The sequence below is a fragment of the Xenopus tropicalis genome, chromosome 3 (assembly GCF_000004195.4).
Source record: "Xenopus tropicalis strain Nigerian chromosome 3, UCB_Xtro_10.0, whole genome shotgun sequence".
Classification (NCBI taxonomy): Eukaryota; Metazoa; Chordata; class Amphibia; order Anura; family Pipidae; genus Xenopus; species Xenopus tropicalis.
The window spans coordinates 50,489,772-50,507,163 of NC_030679.2; the positions used below are offsets into that span (position 1 = coordinate 50,489,772).

The 17,392-nt window shown below is 37.1% G+C and overlaps 1 protein-coding gene across 4 annotated transcripts in view; it reads right to left on the bottom strand.

The window, feature by feature from the left end:
* Positions 1-2,820: 2,820 nt before the first annotated feature.
* Positions 2,821-17,392, bottom strand: part of cdk17 (cyclin-dependent kinase 17) — a 98,664-nt gene continuing 84,092 nt past the window's right edge. For 3 of the 4 annotated variants that reach the window (XM_012958405.3, XM_012958403.3, NM_001100269.1), the window contains 9 exon segments: positions 17,137-17,199; positions 15,970-16,093; positions 14,016-14,136; positions 13,665-13,762; positions 13,121-13,226; positions 11,980-12,022; positions 11,213-11,303; positions 9,981-10,058; positions 2,821-5,397 (listed from right to left, as the gene is read on the bottom strand). In XM_012958405.3, coding sequence (XP_012813859.1) covers positions 5,360-5,397; positions 9,981-10,058; positions 11,213-11,303; positions 11,980-12,022; positions 13,121-13,226; positions 13,665-13,762; positions 14,016-14,136; positions 15,970-16,093; positions 17,137-17,199 — 762 coding nt within the window. In that variant the 3' untranslated portion in view covers positions 2,821-5,359. 4 annotated transcript variants of the gene reach the window in all.

Consider the following 17,392-nt stretch of genomic DNA (forward strand, 5'->3'; position numbering starts at 1 on the left):
ATAGACAGATTATAATGGTTTCCTTACAATATGTGGAATCAGGTATGTCTGTGTAAAACAAATACATTTATATTTATTTATGGTTCAGACAATGTTTATGTACCTTTTCTATATACACCCAACTGAATGAGCTCATGTCAAAAATGGGGTGGAAAATTTACTCTTTAAGGGCTCTGGCACACGCGGAGATTAGTCGCCCGCGACAAAACTCCCTGTTCGCGGGCGACTAATCTCCCCGAGTTGCCTTCCCCTGCCATCCCACCAGCGAAAATGTAAGTCACTGGTGGGATGGCACACGCGGCTGCGCGATTTCGTGCATATCGGCATGTTGCCTTGCGAGGCTTTTCGGCGATTTGCGTGAAATCGCGCCGCCGCTGCATGTGCCATCCCACCAGTGACTTACATTTTCGCTGGTGGGATGGCAGGGGAAGGCAACTCGGGGAGATTAGTCGCCCGCGAACAGGGAGTTTTGTCGCGGGCGACTAATCTCCCCGTGTGCCAGAGCCCTAACAGTAAGGTGTGTTGGGGCTGCTTTCATCATTAGCATTATGGTAAAACAGAAGAATGGACGGCAAAAAATAAAGATAAAACTACTGCACAAGATGCTGAGACAATGCAGCAGTGAAGTGATCCCAAGGAGTGACCCAGGAACCTAACGATGTCCTGCAATGGTCCACTAGAGCATCTGTGGGGAAAATGTGTCTGGATGAATGGGTCAGAATCTGATATGTACTTATCCCAAAAGCTATGGTTTAACTCTAAAATACTGGGCCTCACACCAAATAATTTTAGGGCCCCCCAAGTAAAATATTTTGAGGGATTTGCTTGCACAACCCATTTCATTTTCACCCACAACATGATGGGACTTAATCATTCCAGGACTCTCCATTTCCATTCTAGGTCCTGGGATAAAATTCTGGGATTCTTAGAGAGTATTTTCAGCATCCTGCTCTTGGGTTGAACTTGCAGAGATTACCTAGCCAAGTTGGCAGTTGTTTGAAATCTTCTCTACTTGTAGATGGTCTTCTGAACATTGGGATAATTAATGTTCAATTGTTGGATGATCTTTTCAGTAGTAATGCACTAAATTTAAGCCTGTTTTGGCAAGATTCAAATTTAGCCTGGATGAACCAAACCTGAACCATTAAAATCATGTGACTTTAGACTAAAAACTTGCAGATTTTTTTTCTGGGATTTTGTTATTGTGCATATGCAAATTAAGGTTTGGTATTCTGCCAATGCTAAAAAAAAAAGCTTTATCTATTAATGTTGTTAAAATAAATATCAAATATTTGTATGTTAAAAAAAAAATCAAACTATACCTTGGGTGTACTTTCTTTATCATATCACTGAACCATTAAGGCTCTGCAGCAATTGCTAAATCTATAGCTATGCCCCTACCCAACAGGATAACTGTAACCAAAAGTAGTTTCTCTAGTTGAGTTGTCACTACAAAAATACTTTGCACTTTAGAAAAGGACTATATTTTGATTTAACTTACACTAACAAACAAAATTCAGAAGCAGGAAAGTCTGGCAGACCCGGAGCAGCAACTAGATCAGATGACAAGTATGTAAGGGTAACCTAGCCTGTGGACCAGGACACGAGATAGCCACATACAAGTCCTATACCCTCCTTATCCATAGACTGTATCCTAAGAACTATAGACAGTACCCTAAGAGTTTTTGGGTGAACTGGGTAGAATGGTAATTTACCCTTTGAAAAACTACGCAGAATGCCGAATGGTTTGTAGCGCATTGCGGCATCTCTGATTTTGGAGAGATTTGGGGGAGGCCCATATGATTAAAACATACATTTGTGTCTGCCTTAGGAATTGATTGATTTGACCTACAACCCTGTATATTGTCTGCATAAATCAAACCTGGCTATATCTCATACAATGTATAAATCAAACGTACCCATCGCATTGGCTGAGGCCAGCTGAATGAATTAATGCTCTGCTTTTTACAATTGCTGTGGTAAGGAGATAACACTGTATGGTATTAGTATCGCTATACAAGTGAGAATACCCATTAAGACGCGTGTAATTAGCAATTGTTCTATGAGCAGCCTTGGATAGCTGTCAAAATAGATTGTTATATTTGGGAGAAAGGTAATTTCTATGGGCAGCTTTGGATTGTAGCTACGCTAGATTGTTACATCTAAAATAAGGTACCAATTCAAGATTTTAGCAACATAGTAACGCAACTGGACACCCCTCCTTAAGAGAAAATACCAATTGAAGTCTGTATAGGCCCATTTGAAGTTAATAGGTACTGGTAAAAGCTAAAAAGCTTATTTTTGGACACTTCTTCAGCAGTACTGGAGTGTACTGTCAGACATCTTTTTTTAAAGTGGTCCTTGCGAGGTAGATAGTTAGATTACCAGTAAAGAACTGTTTCTTCCTGTTGTGACTGCTTTGCAAGCAGGAGTCTATTATACAGGGGGATTTTCTGTGCACTAGGAACTGAATTACCTACCCCACAGAAACAAACATGGAATTGCTTCAAATTCCCATTTACCTCAAGAAATCATATATGTATTTTTTTGTTACTAAAGTGAAACACAAAAAGTATGTTCAGCACTCATTGGTGAGAGGGGGGTACTGCTCATTTAAAATAATTCCCAGTGTTGTGATTACTGCAAGAAGCAGCTATTTTGCTGTGTCCAACAGTTAATCTATCCCCACATCTGAATGTTACTGCAGTCCTTTTCCAACAGGCCTCCATTATGATCATTGGCTCAGCTGTCTCTGCATTTATGAGCAATGCCAGGCTATTGGCAAATATAGAAAGCTTAAGCTAGAGTACATCGCACAGCTTCAAATTTTAAGCAACATTTTATTTTTTCCCCTAGACAATTTTATAAAACACCTTTAGAAATCAGCACCAGGCAGAGAAAAACAAACAAAAAAAAAAGCAACAAAACCCAGATAATTAAATCCTCTGTTCCTTTGATGTACAGAAAGTTCTGGTGGGAAAAAAAGTGCCTTACAATAAAGAAAAAAAACATTTCATGAGAAACTTCAGAACAAGACTATAGCATTTCACATAATATTTATACTTCCAAAAAGTACAATATTAATAAGAGGCTTGTCAGTTAAAAATAAACAGCAGTTTGTTAAAGTCTACAGAGTCTGATGCTTTAAATTAAATCCCCATTTACAATTCTCCAAAAGTAGTAGTGGTCCAATATTCAGCGCTATTTCACGCGAACCTGCTTGCTCTAACAAAATAGAAAATCCCAATTTAATGTTATCGATTATATTATTGAAACAACCCCACATGTTCCACAATCACTATTCACAAATAAAGTTAAAAATGAAATAATAATAATAAAAAAAGAGGTCACGTAATACTGTTAAATAAACTACAAGATTTGTTTTCAGCAGAAACTTTAAGACCTGAATGCTTGTACAGTCAATGTCAGATAAAAGAGCCTGGGACAGTCCATTCAGGATACAGCGGCTAGAGATTAACATGACCATTTCAGAACTGAACAGATTTTACAGTCTTAAAAAAATGCACTAAACAAGGTTCATATAGGTGAACACAAATACTTCCAAAAATACAATTGCCATCAGCAAAAGGAATCGCTTTCAAATGTGACATTGCTGACAATGGTCAGTTATTGCCTCTAGTTGCAGGGATGAGGGTACAAAGATGGAAGCAAAAAATAAACACAAGTTCACATCTCATATAAGCCATAGGGCAGGAGGGGGCAAGCATTATTATATCTTGTTCCCTGGTTTTCTACACCAATGTGATTTTATTTCTAAAGAATATCTGGGGTAGATTTTTAGGCTTCTTTCTGCACTTATTACTTAAGCAAAAGCTGCAAAAAATGTCTCTATTCTCATAAAAATTTCTTTGGCTATTGCAGACTGTTGGTCTAAATAAACTTTATTTCAGAGAAGACATCTGCTAAGAATAAAATGGAAAGCTTTTCTATTTACAGGAATGATAAGTGACTGAGCAGTGGCTGCAGGAGGCTGCACTTCCATGGGATCCATCACCCATAGATGGGCTATGACAATGTGCTGGGATGGTGTAATGGTCCTCACTCAAGGCTGGTGTGCAGCGGACTGACTTACCACTTACTGATGCAGTCAAAATTATCAAACTCTTTTATTGCCTTAGTAATTCATCTTTAGGGTTAAGGAAACCTCTGTAAAATTTCAATACAGAATACTCCAGGATTTTATAAAATGACCAGTTTGTTAGTTGCTGTACAACATTTTATATACTCTAAATCTAAAGCATGGTTAGACAACCTTCTGCCATCCTCTTGTTGCAGTGTTCATACCAGACAGAGAATGCTGGGAACTGCGCTTCTATAATATGTTGCCTGTCCCTTTTCTGAATTACTTTTAATGAATATGGTAGAGAATCAAAAATATATGTGATGAAAAATGACTTAGGGTGTCTTAAATGGCAACAATGAAAGGTATTTGTACCATATGGTGCTTCACATTCAAAATGGGGTACATATCATTAGAACATCTGAATGTATATTTGACTTTTCTATCGATACTCTCTACTATTATCTACTAAGGGAGCATTCTCTCACTCAAATATTTTGTGGCTGGGCACATCAAGGCTTCCTCTGCTTTCTTGCATAACCAAGTGAAAAAGGCTTTCACTCGTAGTGCAGGAGGCACTCTGTGGTTCTCTTAAAAGAAACTGCCTTCATTAAACATTAATAAATTAGCAATGAGGGAAGGCAACTCATTTGGTAACTGAAATTTGCATACTTGCAGGGTGGAAAAAAACCCTTCACTTTTTACAATTCTTGTCAATTGTGAAGTCCCAAGAATGATTAAAGTGGACAAAATAATTTACCCAATTATGGAACATTCTACGTGGTCCGCTAGTTTTGGAGGTTAAGCAAAGCAAATGTAACATGTAAAGGGAACAATGCAGTTTAATAAAAAAAAAAAAAAAAAGTAAAAATGAAAGGAAGATAAAAGATTTTGTCTGAGGGGGAAACAGATGCATTCACAGATAATTGAGCCACTGCAACTTCTTCAGGCGTTCAGCTGTTTGTTATGGTACAAATCCAGACAGTAGTCATTTAGCAGCAATGATTCCGCAATAAATAACATTTTATGTTTCAGTCCTGCACAAGAATTGCAGCTTTAGTCACATCAACAGCTGTAACCTACTGGCTCTAACAGCAGAGGAGACCTTAAAACCAACTGTACAATATTTGTCACACTGTGACAACAAATATTTAATAAAAAAAAAAAAAATTGCAGGCCTGAAATAAAACAACTCCACTGTAGGTAGGTCAGAATAGGCGGGCAGTCCCGAGACCACCAAAGCATCTGATAACAACGACCCCACATAGTTAGAAAGTCTTAGAATAGCATGCTTTGCCTTCTGTTCTTCCCATGACCTGAAAAAAAAAAAAAAGGTGATAAGGTTATTGTTTCCAACAGACTAAAGTGTCAGTGAGACTCAAGGGGTCCAGCTAAAGCTCCCTCTAAGCCATGGGTGTGCACCCAAGTTGACACAGCATCCTGCACAACAAATGCAAGAGCCTGTAGAAAATACTGCATGAACACACAGAGTTCAGAGCCCTTTCCAGCTGCTGCTTAAATATCATTTCCTGGATAAAGCAGAGAGGATTTATTTTTTTAATAGCAGCTGGAATGCTACAGGGTGACACCCCAGGTTTAAGAAAAAGGTCAATTAAAAGAAATGTGCCTAAGGGTGATGGCATTGTATGTTTTGTTGCCTGCACTATTTCTTCTCCATCGTTGGTGAAAAAAGGTTGGAAAGAGACATTACAATAGGGGGTCTCTTAATCTCTGCTGGTAAAACATTTAAATCAGGTAATCACACCAAAATGCAGATGGCAATTTGGCACGATTTTAATTATTACCTGCAGAGGATCAGACTGACTTCAATGGAAAGGTATCTACAAACTTTTGTCCCCTGCACTGGAGTAGATTTAACATGGGCGACTAAGCATACAATCAGCCACGGCCCTAATGTTGCCAAAGCGATGGAGAGTACAATATGGTAAGGATCATTTACTACAACCGGAAGGGGCAGAACAATACACAGAAAGGGACAAGGGTACACAGTGAACAAAAATATAGTGCAGCAGATGGGACTTGTTACATAATGCACTACTGCAAACAGGGAAACACAGGGCAGTAATAAACAGTCCTACTGCTGTCAGGGTAAGCACACCAACTGGCTGGGTATGGTTATATTAAAACACAAAACCTTGGAAGTTTACTGTGCAGTGCTATCCTTCAATTCCATTTCATTAGCGCCAAGTTTTCAGTCTGCTCTGTAGAAAGGAAATAATTTAGTAATTTCTACAATGCAAAGGCAGAGGTGCAAAGTAATGACTGGGACACAGTGGCGGTGCTGAGTAACTGCAGGGAAAAATGGCAGCCACAGGAGAGGGTATTGCTATGCAGAAACACAAGCAACATTAACCAGTGAGTCACTTATGATGCCTTGTATAGCAATATAAAAAAAATAAAAAATAAATAAAGTCTGTGCACTGTGTAGTCATCACTGTCGTTAAAGGTTTTGTCAGTTTAGGGGGCATGAAAGCAATGCCCATAACTATTCTTGTAATAGGTCTGCAACTAGCTGTGAAAATCTCTTATCTATCAACTTAGAATTTCCAAATAGTAAATAAAGTTTTTTTTTTCAACTGATTTCTATTTTCTACTGTTTTTTTAAATGTAAGTTAAAATAATGGATCAGATCAGTTCTTCCCCTCTGAAGTCACGAATACAAAAGTTACTGGCATATCTCTGATGATCGTGAGAAGTCAGTCACATTTTAACACTTTAGAAGGTCTGCAACTTGGTTTATAGACTTTATGTGAGTGAAAAGAAATACTGTAGAAAAATACAAAGTAAAAAGCAACTGAAAAAATGTAGTGAAACAGGGTACCACAGAGTTCTACATTTATAAACCTATTAATTGCATTGTCTACTTAAGGATGCTAGGACTTCTGTATCAACTAGCAGTTGGGTATAAAATGTAATAAAGGTTGCAAATATTAAAAAAAATACACTGCATTGTTAGGAACAAAATTTGGCATTAGCCAGTTATTATATTGGCAGATTTTCATTGCACATAGTACAGTCTGAAAGACCTGCATAGTGGTGGGTGACTGTGTTTTGGCACAAAAATTCATTTTCCGTCAGAAGTTTTATTATACACACCCTAAACTGCTGCAAGCTCAAAATTCCTAATATTTATTTGCAGCAGCAAATGGCTTTCGAAATTCTTTTATGGCTTCGCATCCATATAAGCATAAGGACTGCTTGTATAGTAAAATATTTGCATAACACTTGATTTTGCAACAACTTGTAATCATGGTTTATGTCTAAGCATACAATTCTTGAAAGTGGCAGCCATTCAAGTCCAGCCATCTTGGTGTTGCTTGGGATACTATCAAACAAAGATACATGCAGCTGGCAAAAACACACAGCACTACTTCCTTTGGGAGAAATCAATGCTTGTCTTTAATAGACTTGGCACATAGAAAAAAAATGAAAGCCATTTGTGGCAAGCTATTGGCTACAAATTTTATGTGTGACATTAGCCTGTGATAAACCTTTGTCTGATATTTTCAAATATTTTGACTAATTGCTTGCAGAATTAAAACCCCAAACAAAACAAGTACTACATTTAGCAAAGAGCATGCTTTTGTGCTGAAAGAACTATGACCTGGGATCAGTAAGGAATACTTATCAGAAGCATTTACTGCTTTGAGTAATGGATCATTTCAAACTCCATTCTGTGCTATGGGATGTTAGCCCCACTGAACTGTTATGCCCCAGGAAATTAAGACATTGCTCTAAATGAATGCAATTGAATGGGGGACTAAACAATTTGGCAATAAGTAAATCATAAACTATTGATAGTTTAATTATTGTTACTGCTCGATAATAAATCAACCTTTGTACAGCTCATCTATGGCTTGGTCTAGCATATGGAAGTGATTACAGTTTAGTACATATTATGCACACTGTGCTGCCAGTTTGATACGGCGCGTGGCACACATGCATTTAAAAGCATAGCTAGCAGATGCAGCACATTCCCAGGAAAAACTTTACCTTTAGCAAGATAATTCACTTGTTAGAAATGTAAAAATGATCCATATCTAAAGTAGCTTGGACTCTGAGGTCAAAGAAACACAAGAGGTCTTATTTAAATACAAACACACATTCTGCCATTTGTAAGACCATCCTGTGCAGAAAATCATGCTTAACTGGACCAAATAGTAAAAGCGAAAATGTGCTGTGCAACCTTACACAATGCCCTGGCATGCAGTGGGCCCATGAACTTACAAGAAAGTGAAGGATTGTCTTCTACTATTCTTTTTGTCCAACAGAATTGCATTTTTCTGCATTATCTTTAGAAATATACAAAATAAATCTTATGAATATATCCCAAGAGTTTCTTGGCATTCATTAATGATGTAAATACTCTTGCCTAGTTATACTCATCTACTGGAAGTGTCGTTCTATAACTGTACTGTCAGTTCTCTTATAACTATACTGTCTCCCGTTCCATTCCTGTCTTTCCTGGTCAATCAGCTATAAAACACCATAAAACATACGGCTAGCCATATACCTAAGCCAAATTGCCCATGTAACATAGCACTAGCTGTGTTGGGACTGGAGTGCAAAAATCCAATGTTTGTCACAAATGAAATAAAGCATGGAAATAAAATGAGGACTATATGCAAGGTGCTGAGATACAAAGCTGAACAAAAGGGTCGAGCAGAATTGCAGAGGCACCTCATTTTTGTTAATTAGGGCATTCTCGGAACAAAGCAATAGTTAAAGGTTTTTATTCGGCTCTATTTTCAGAGCTGCTTTACTGTAGGGTGCATGGGTAAGCACAAATGAAAGGAAGTACTTATAGTTTAAATGGCTACCTATAGACTCTGGGAATAGTATCAGCGTTCCTAAAGTATAAGAAGAGCAACTTATTATTAAACTTGATGTTTGAGTCAATCAAAGCCAATTGTATATTTCTTTTATTGGCTTTCACCCTTTTTTAACAGACAGTTGTTAACAGGTCTACAGGTCTAGAATAGGTTTATATTCCATTGATTTTGCCGTAAGGAAAAGGTAAGAATTTAGGAAAAAAAGGAATTGTCTACGCACTCTAAAATGTAAGGATATTTAAAATCACCAAGGGGTTTCATGGATGTAAAAAAAACTTTTTCTTTTATAGGTTATGGAACTGCAAGTGGGATAAATTATTTATTATTACATAATATTGAATAAAACATGCATCACTAAGCACCATTTGCTACAAGATATTTTACAGACTGTGTATTATACATAGCTTTGAGTTACTGGGATCTAAATGGCTTTACAGCCACCAGAAGTTCAGTAAATATAAACCAGATTAAGGTGAATTGTCCATGGCCATAGTCAGGTCTAGGTAAACTCTTCTTCTGTATATTTTGGAGCTGAATTATTCCTTGACTCAGTTAAGACACTCTACATATTCTATCTATCTATCAAATGCACCTGCTCTTAGATAACTAAAAATATGAAGATTCGGGAACCAATAAATTTGTTCCACCATCCTTCTTTCTACCTAGTCACTACTTGCCACCAAATGATTATTAGTTTAAGTGCACAAACCATGATGTGAAAGCATAGGACAGGGCCTCCTTAAACACAGAACAAATTAACTAATAGGCCCACTCTCACAGTGATTAGATATCGATATTGACAAATGATATAAGTTTTATATAGGCCCAAGGCTGATGGGTCCACTGGGAAAATAGCTAGCACTCTTGCAGACTAGTTTGACCCTGGATATAAGAGTGGCAACACCTGTAACTACAAAGATAACATGGTACAATATGTAAAAGCCAGGAATGGATCAGTTTATTAGCCGTTGCCCTACAACATAACACAGAACAGCAATTGTTCTTATGATCCCTACTGATTGAATTATCTAAATACACTAACATACCTGTCTCTGGATATGAAGAATTTCGAAAACCGGGATCCTTTTGCAATTGGATATCCTTAAGACTGAATATTGAGATATCTATGGCAGAGCACAAAATGATATCCATTATTTGGCAGCAGTAACAGGAAATGTTGTCTTGCATATTATAATTAAGTCAAAAAGCCAATTTGCCATTAACAGCATATACAAAAGCAGCACAAAACCTCAAAAATCCCAGTGTGACCAATATATTTATAGCAGTTAGACTGAGAAGTACATGTGCATACAGAATTTAAAACAATATAATTGTGAGTATTGATACCTGAAATATACCTGGGTACAGAAGTTTATTACTAATAGGAATTGGAACCACAAAACGTTATGTTCGTATTTACTGAACACAAGCCAAAGGCTAGCTGGCACAAGCCATGAATAATTCTCTCTATCAATAAACATACATCTACACGCATTGCTTTTTTAGCTTTAACATAACTTTACAAAACGTCACTAAATTCTGCTTTATATTGCAAAATACTTTGAAACCTGGAGACTATAGGGCATGTACCTGCATTAAGTTGGCCATACATGCTAAGATTTGATTGTTTGGTAAGACTGGGAGGGCCCAAACAAGCCAATAAGCTGCTGAAAAGGCTTGGGACAAAGAATTCTAAGTTATCATGCTCTGCTCAAAAATCAGATAAATCACTAATGCTAGCCATACACAGGCTAATATTAGCTGATAACTTGGCAACAGACCAAACCAGTAGATTACTGTTCTGTGTATGGGGCTAAAATTATAACCCGTCTGACCAATATCTTCTTAGGTATTAAGTATTTTATTTATCTGGCAAGTTTAAAAGTCCCCTCAGACGAGGACCACATTAGGACATTGATGCAGTCCTCTGGCACTGGCTATACCTCCAGAAGACCAGAGTGAAAAAAGACATAATCATGTCAAAAGAATTAGTGAGATTTATCCTGTAGCTCAGAATGTGTATGCTTGTCCAACACAGAAAGCCATGTTTCACTTTGCTGAAACATTTTCAACAATGAAGAGTACCTCACACAATATATAAAATCCCATTCAAGTGGCAAACATATGGAGAGAATACCAGGGATACCAGGTGTGCATTGATATATAAGAAATAGGGGTAAAATGTTCATATATATATGTTTTAACTGTTAAAAGAATAAACAAAAAATAACACTTAAAAAAAAATATTCATACATATATAAACTGTGCATCTACTTACTTTCTGGCAAACTGTGGATTTTAGTCCCTAGACTTCGGAAGTAAGCGTGTTTCATTGCATCTTCTGCAGAAATCCTCTTTTTAGATTCATACTGTAAAGAGCCAAAATTTGTGCTAATTAACAGTGTTATGATTTACATGGAAATCAAATCATTATTTACATGAGAGAAATCCTCTTTAGCAGGCAATTATACTGGTTGTTAGTATCATTATTAATTTATAAAGCGTCACTATATTTTACAGTGCTGTAAAATAAATGGGTGTATACACTGAACATATAGGTTTAAAAAACAACTAATAAGCAAAACAAGGGGTGAAGAGGGCTCTGCCCAAAAGAGCTTACAATTGATTATATTGATAATGTGGAAAGGTTATTTGCAAGTTTTCACACGACCTGAAAACCCTCTGCTAAAGTGTTGCAAGTTCAACAGTGGTGCTTGGACACTATGTTCCAAAATTCCAAAAATGCTGAATGTGAACGGATTTATATGTTTCACTGCCCTCTACAACAAGAAGTGGGATAAATGTATGTTTTTACTTGCTTTTTAAAAGATTAATTGCAGTCATTACATTTCTAAAGTCCACCTGAACTTTGTTTGTACTGATCTTTTGTTTGTATCATAAGTCATTAACGCCTTGCCCAATGCACTTTTCTTAGGGAACGGCACATGCAGCTTAACTTCATGTTAGTTATAATCCCACAATTCAATCACACAGCGACATTGTAAGCACAACTATAAAAAAATAAATAAATAAATCTAAATTTACCTGAAGAAACCGTGTTAATAACTCAATACCCTCTGAGTCTAACCTAGAAGAAAAATGTAAACAATTTTACAACAAAGAATGAAAATTAAACGGTGTGCTTCAGACATCTTAAAGTAGAATACTACTATATGAGGCAAGGATTTGTGAAGCCAAAAAAATGTGTGCTGCTCTGTGTATAATTAGTAACTTCAGAAATAACGGCACAGTATATACCCCATACAATGTCTAGTTAAACAGACATCTGTAAAGGGGGGTACACAAATAACGAGCAAGGGGAATTGAGGATTTTAGTGTAAATAGAGGAGAATGTAAATGGGAAACACACAAATTGCTGAGGGCTGTATGTGCTCATAGGAAGCTATACACAATGCAGCATCATATCTGTATATGTACACAAAACCCCTCTAATCTAGTCACAACAATCTGGTCCACCGAAAAGCTATAAATCCAAGGTCATTCACTGCAAAAGTGATTTTTACCAGCATTAAGGTATAATATTACACAACAAAGAAAAAAAACCCTTTCTGCAAAATCACATTCTGGATAATATTACTCATAATAGATGTCATATCTGAATTAATACAGCATTTGTATATACTTTATTTGAATCCTATTTCCCTCAGTAACATAAATAAAATAGAAGAAAAAGTGTGAAGTTTTATTTATCATTGCTCAAAGCAAATAACTAAGGTAGCATCCTTTTGAGCAAATAAAGCAGCTGCACATCCAAGTTGATTTTTTTATAACATTGGCCTTTAATATATGCAAACGTTTAGTTTCTGTTGTGGATATTCCTGAAACTATTGCAAGGTAATCGTCACAATAAGGTTTTTGTATACCCATAATCATGATATGAACTGCATCTTATAAAAATCTCTGTATTACAGTGCTGTTGCCAGTCTAGAAAGCTGTAACATATATAAGTAAACACATGATATTTTTCTCATATGGTTACCCAAGATGTTGGCTCCTCCAATGCCTCAAATTACTGACACACCACCTATATATTTGATTTTAGACAATAAATGATTGCAATCATTTAAATAATACTTCTGTGCAAGTGTTACAAAGGTAGCAACTCTAAAGAAGCACATGCTTCACTGAACTGTTTGAATAAAACATTTCTGTTAGGTGGAAGTACCTTGGTGCATGGTTGATAACAGGCTGTGGTTTGTACTTCGGAAAATTGTAGTTCCTAAATTCATCATTTGAAGAGATTCCGGGCCATGTTTCTTCAGCTGGAGTTCCTTTAAAAAGAAGAGCCTTGAGAATTTACTGAAATACTTCTGTGAATGAACACAGTGATTGATAGGATTCATAAAATGGCATAAAAACATAATCTCCTTAGAAAAAACAAAGCAAAGGGACTTCAAGTAATAAAGCAAAGGGATACAGCACAATTCAGTTTGATTTGTGAGCTGCTGCCTAATAAAGCAAAATGGCTCACATTTCTGCGAACAGGCTCAGTGAACACAAATAATGAAATCTCTGCCCACCAAAATAATTGAGAAAAGCAGGCAGAGCTTGTATTAACAGATGGTGACTGGTACATGAGACTATGGTCAGACTAAGGTCATTAACACCAACTTTAGCTATACTGCAGTGCTATTCAGAAAGCATAACAGAATAGTTGTAGCAATGAAATCCCACTATGTCACTTCACAACATGCAACTGTTTTATTTACCTAAAAGCCGGAATATCAAGTGAAGTTCATCTTCCACTGTAGAACCAGGAAACAGAGGCCTTCCTGAAGCCATTTCAAAAAATATACAGCCAACGCCCCTTGAAAGGAATTTAAAAAAAAAAAAAAATTAGAGATAAGTGAAAAGACAATCAGGAATAAATTAACTGGGGTTTTCTGCACAAATATAGTCTACTAAATAAGCAACTGCTACAATTATATAGATTGTACATTTTCTTGAATGCTACTTAAAGGATATTCCCACAATTATGCTGAGCTTTAATATATACCTGGTGCATAAATGTATGGCAAACATAAATGTACAGAGAAATAAAAATATTCATAGATATTTACCACATATCAATTTGAGTGGAGTATTCAGAAGACCCAAGCAGGACATCAGGAGGCCTGTACCATAATGTCACAACCTCATTGGAATAGGTTTTTGTCGGAACACTTTTTGCTCTGGCCAAGCCTACAAGAGAAAGAAAGTACTATGTACAGTCCACACAACAGCACCACACTCCAAAATCTGCTGCTCTGCAGTTGCCCCTGTGCACGGGATATCATATAAATATCAAAATAAAACAGCCAGCACCAAGGGTCTTTGTGTTTCAAAAAATCTCTCGTGTATTATAATTGCATGTACAACCGACGTTTCGGTCCCTTTTGGGACCTTTTTCAAGGTCCCAAAAGGGACCGAAACGTCGGTTGTACATGCAATTATAATGCACGAGAGATTTTTTGAAACACAAAGACCCTTGGTGCTGGCTGTTTTATTTTGATATATATATATATATATATATTTTATATTTATATATATATATATATATATATATATATATATGTGTGTGTGTTTAGAGGAGGGTAAAGCACAAGTCTTATGCTTGTAATTGGTCACTTGATCTGAAGATAACCATTTATACAAATGATGTATAATACACACAATGCCATCTGAGCAGTACTGTATAATGCACTGTTCTAAGCAAGAGTTGCCATGGTACTTCACCTCTAAAAACTATGGCAATCTAAAGCAGCCGTAGGAGCTGCAATACTTGAGCTGCTGTGAAAGCATGGTAAAAAGGCAGGACTGTGATTTGAAGGGGGTTATGCATTGCCACTCAGACAATGCAAGCACATTTACTTTGCACTTGGCTTTTATGTGCAGTAATTTGCTCTACTTTACCATAATGATTTGGCTTAGTACTTGGAAAGAAAAGAACACTAGGGGATATGTTTAAGCAGATCATTTCCAATGCCTGTCATTACAGTTACATAACAAGCGTTTTTTCAAGGCAAATTCAAATTATCTATGTCAACTTCAATCATCTGTGATAACATCTATGATTACAGTCCATTTCTTCAGCATTGTTTGGGAACTATTCACCCTTAAGCACTGCACTACATTACAATGTTTTGCCCAAAAAGGCTGGTTTTTCCGCTTGAGCTAACTCTAACTTGGAGATGATACAAATCTAAGGGCTTTGGCACACGGGGGGATTAGTCGCCCGCGACAAAACTCCCTGTTCGCGGGCGACTAATCTCCCAGAGTTGCCTTCCCCTGCCATCCCACCGGCGACAATGTAAGTCGCCGGTGGAGTGGCACACGCGGCGGCGCGATTTCGCACAAATCGCCGAAAAAGCCTTGCAAGTCTTTTTCGGAGATTTTGCAAAATCGCGCCGCCGCGTCGCCGGTGGGATGGCAGGGGAGGGCAACTCGGGAAGATTAGTCGCGGGCGACTAATCTCCCCATGTGCCAGAGCCCTAAGAAGCATTCTCAATAGGAAATGCATTTATGTTAGGGATGTACAACACAAGTAGTGTTCTTCTGAAAAATGGGCAAAACTGCACTGCACTGTGCATTTGCAACAGAAAAAAGCCCCAACAGTTATCCTCGTTGCTCAATAATGTATTACTACCATGTTAGTCCAAGTATTTGTAAGTATTATTTTTTATATTTATTCAAATTATTGGAGAGGGAGGTCATTTTTGACCACCATTTTTGGCAACTAGCAGTTATAATTTCACTTGTCTTCTTTTTACCAAAACATATATTTGACTTTGCTTTGGTATGTCAAATACCTGGGTTTTACACAAAGACAGGGGAGTGGGTATACTTTGTTTAGTTATCAAGCAGAGTAGTATAAATCCATAATGCAGTAAGACACCTGTCTGGGAATCAAACTCTTAAAACCAATGCCTCGACCATTGGGTTGACATTCAGCTAGCTACTCAAAAGTCAGAATATGCCAATGTCACAAATGATTGAGAAAAAAAGAGAGAGTAATGTGTATTGCATGCCCCATACCAAAATCAGCCAATTTTAATTCGCCTTTTTCATTTATTAGCAGGTTCTGTGGTTTCAGATCTCTGTGAAGAACTTTCCTTTTGTGACAGTAAGCCAAGCCACGCAGAATTTGGTACAAAAATATCTGAAATATATAAGATATTATTAAAAACAATGTACAACATTTTGGCATAAAATGGGTAGTTTATCAAATGAATGTATACTGTGGAAGAAGCCTAAAGCTGGCCATACACTTTAACAATTCCGATCGTTCCTACCCTTCACTAATGTTCAGAGTTGAATTTACAGATATGGAGGTAGAAATAATAGGAATTAATAGGAATTCTACCCCTACCTGATTCAGCCCTAAATGCAGCTTTTGCATCAACGGCACACAATCAAAATCTTTTGACCCTGATCGATAAAATTACCAACTATCCAAGGCTTTTTGTGATATCGGTCGCCTCGTCAATCCACCATACTTGCACTGAATATCATACGAAACCCTGTTCTGTGCAATAATATTGGTGCGCGTATGGCCAGCTTTAGAGGTGCAGGCCAGCTACCTATTGTTCTGTTAATTTAGGAAAGTAGCCCAAATGACCAGAACTGTAGTAAGAGAAGCGGTATAGTGTGACTTCACTATATTATCTACCAATGAACTCACTTATATAGCGAGTTAGCTGACAAAAATCTTTAACATGTCCAATCGATCACTAATCGACAGGATCACAGGATGATAGGTTTCAATGGGTAGCACAACCTGGCTCATTTATTGAGAATCTGGGCAGTATGGTGCAGATAGGCCAAATTGCCCAAACAAATCTAGACATGTAAAGACAGTTTTATAAAAAAAAAATATATATATTTTTATAGAGGAGGGGTTACATTCCAAAGAACATCTGGCCAGTGCTGGGCGACAGGCTGATTTTGTGCCCAACGCAGGGCCCACCACTTGTCACCCCTCCCTCTCTTCCACTCCCACACAATGGGGCAGCCTGGGTGACAAGCTACAACATTTATGATTAAGTATTTCTTTCTCTGTTAACACAACTCCTCTAACTTAGAATAAACAGTAAGATGTATATTATCTCTCTAAGAATCACCTCGACTAGCAAAACAGTTGCTTGAAATTCTATTTAATTACAGTAAACAGATAATGTATAAATAACAAGAAACACTTTATACCTTTACATTGTGTATGCTCATAATATTCCCACAGTCATCCATATACTGCTTTAAATCTTTGTCCTATGAGAAAAAGAAACGGATGTGTTATGGAACCTTGCTTGTACAGGAAATGAAAATGCATAATTGAGCATTCAGATAAATACAGGAGGGCCACTGTGCCCTAAGAGAAAACTTTGTAATAAAATTGCACCCAAATTGTTTTCTTAATGGCTTTATACCAGGCATGCAAAAGGTCAATAACATTTAGTGAAGA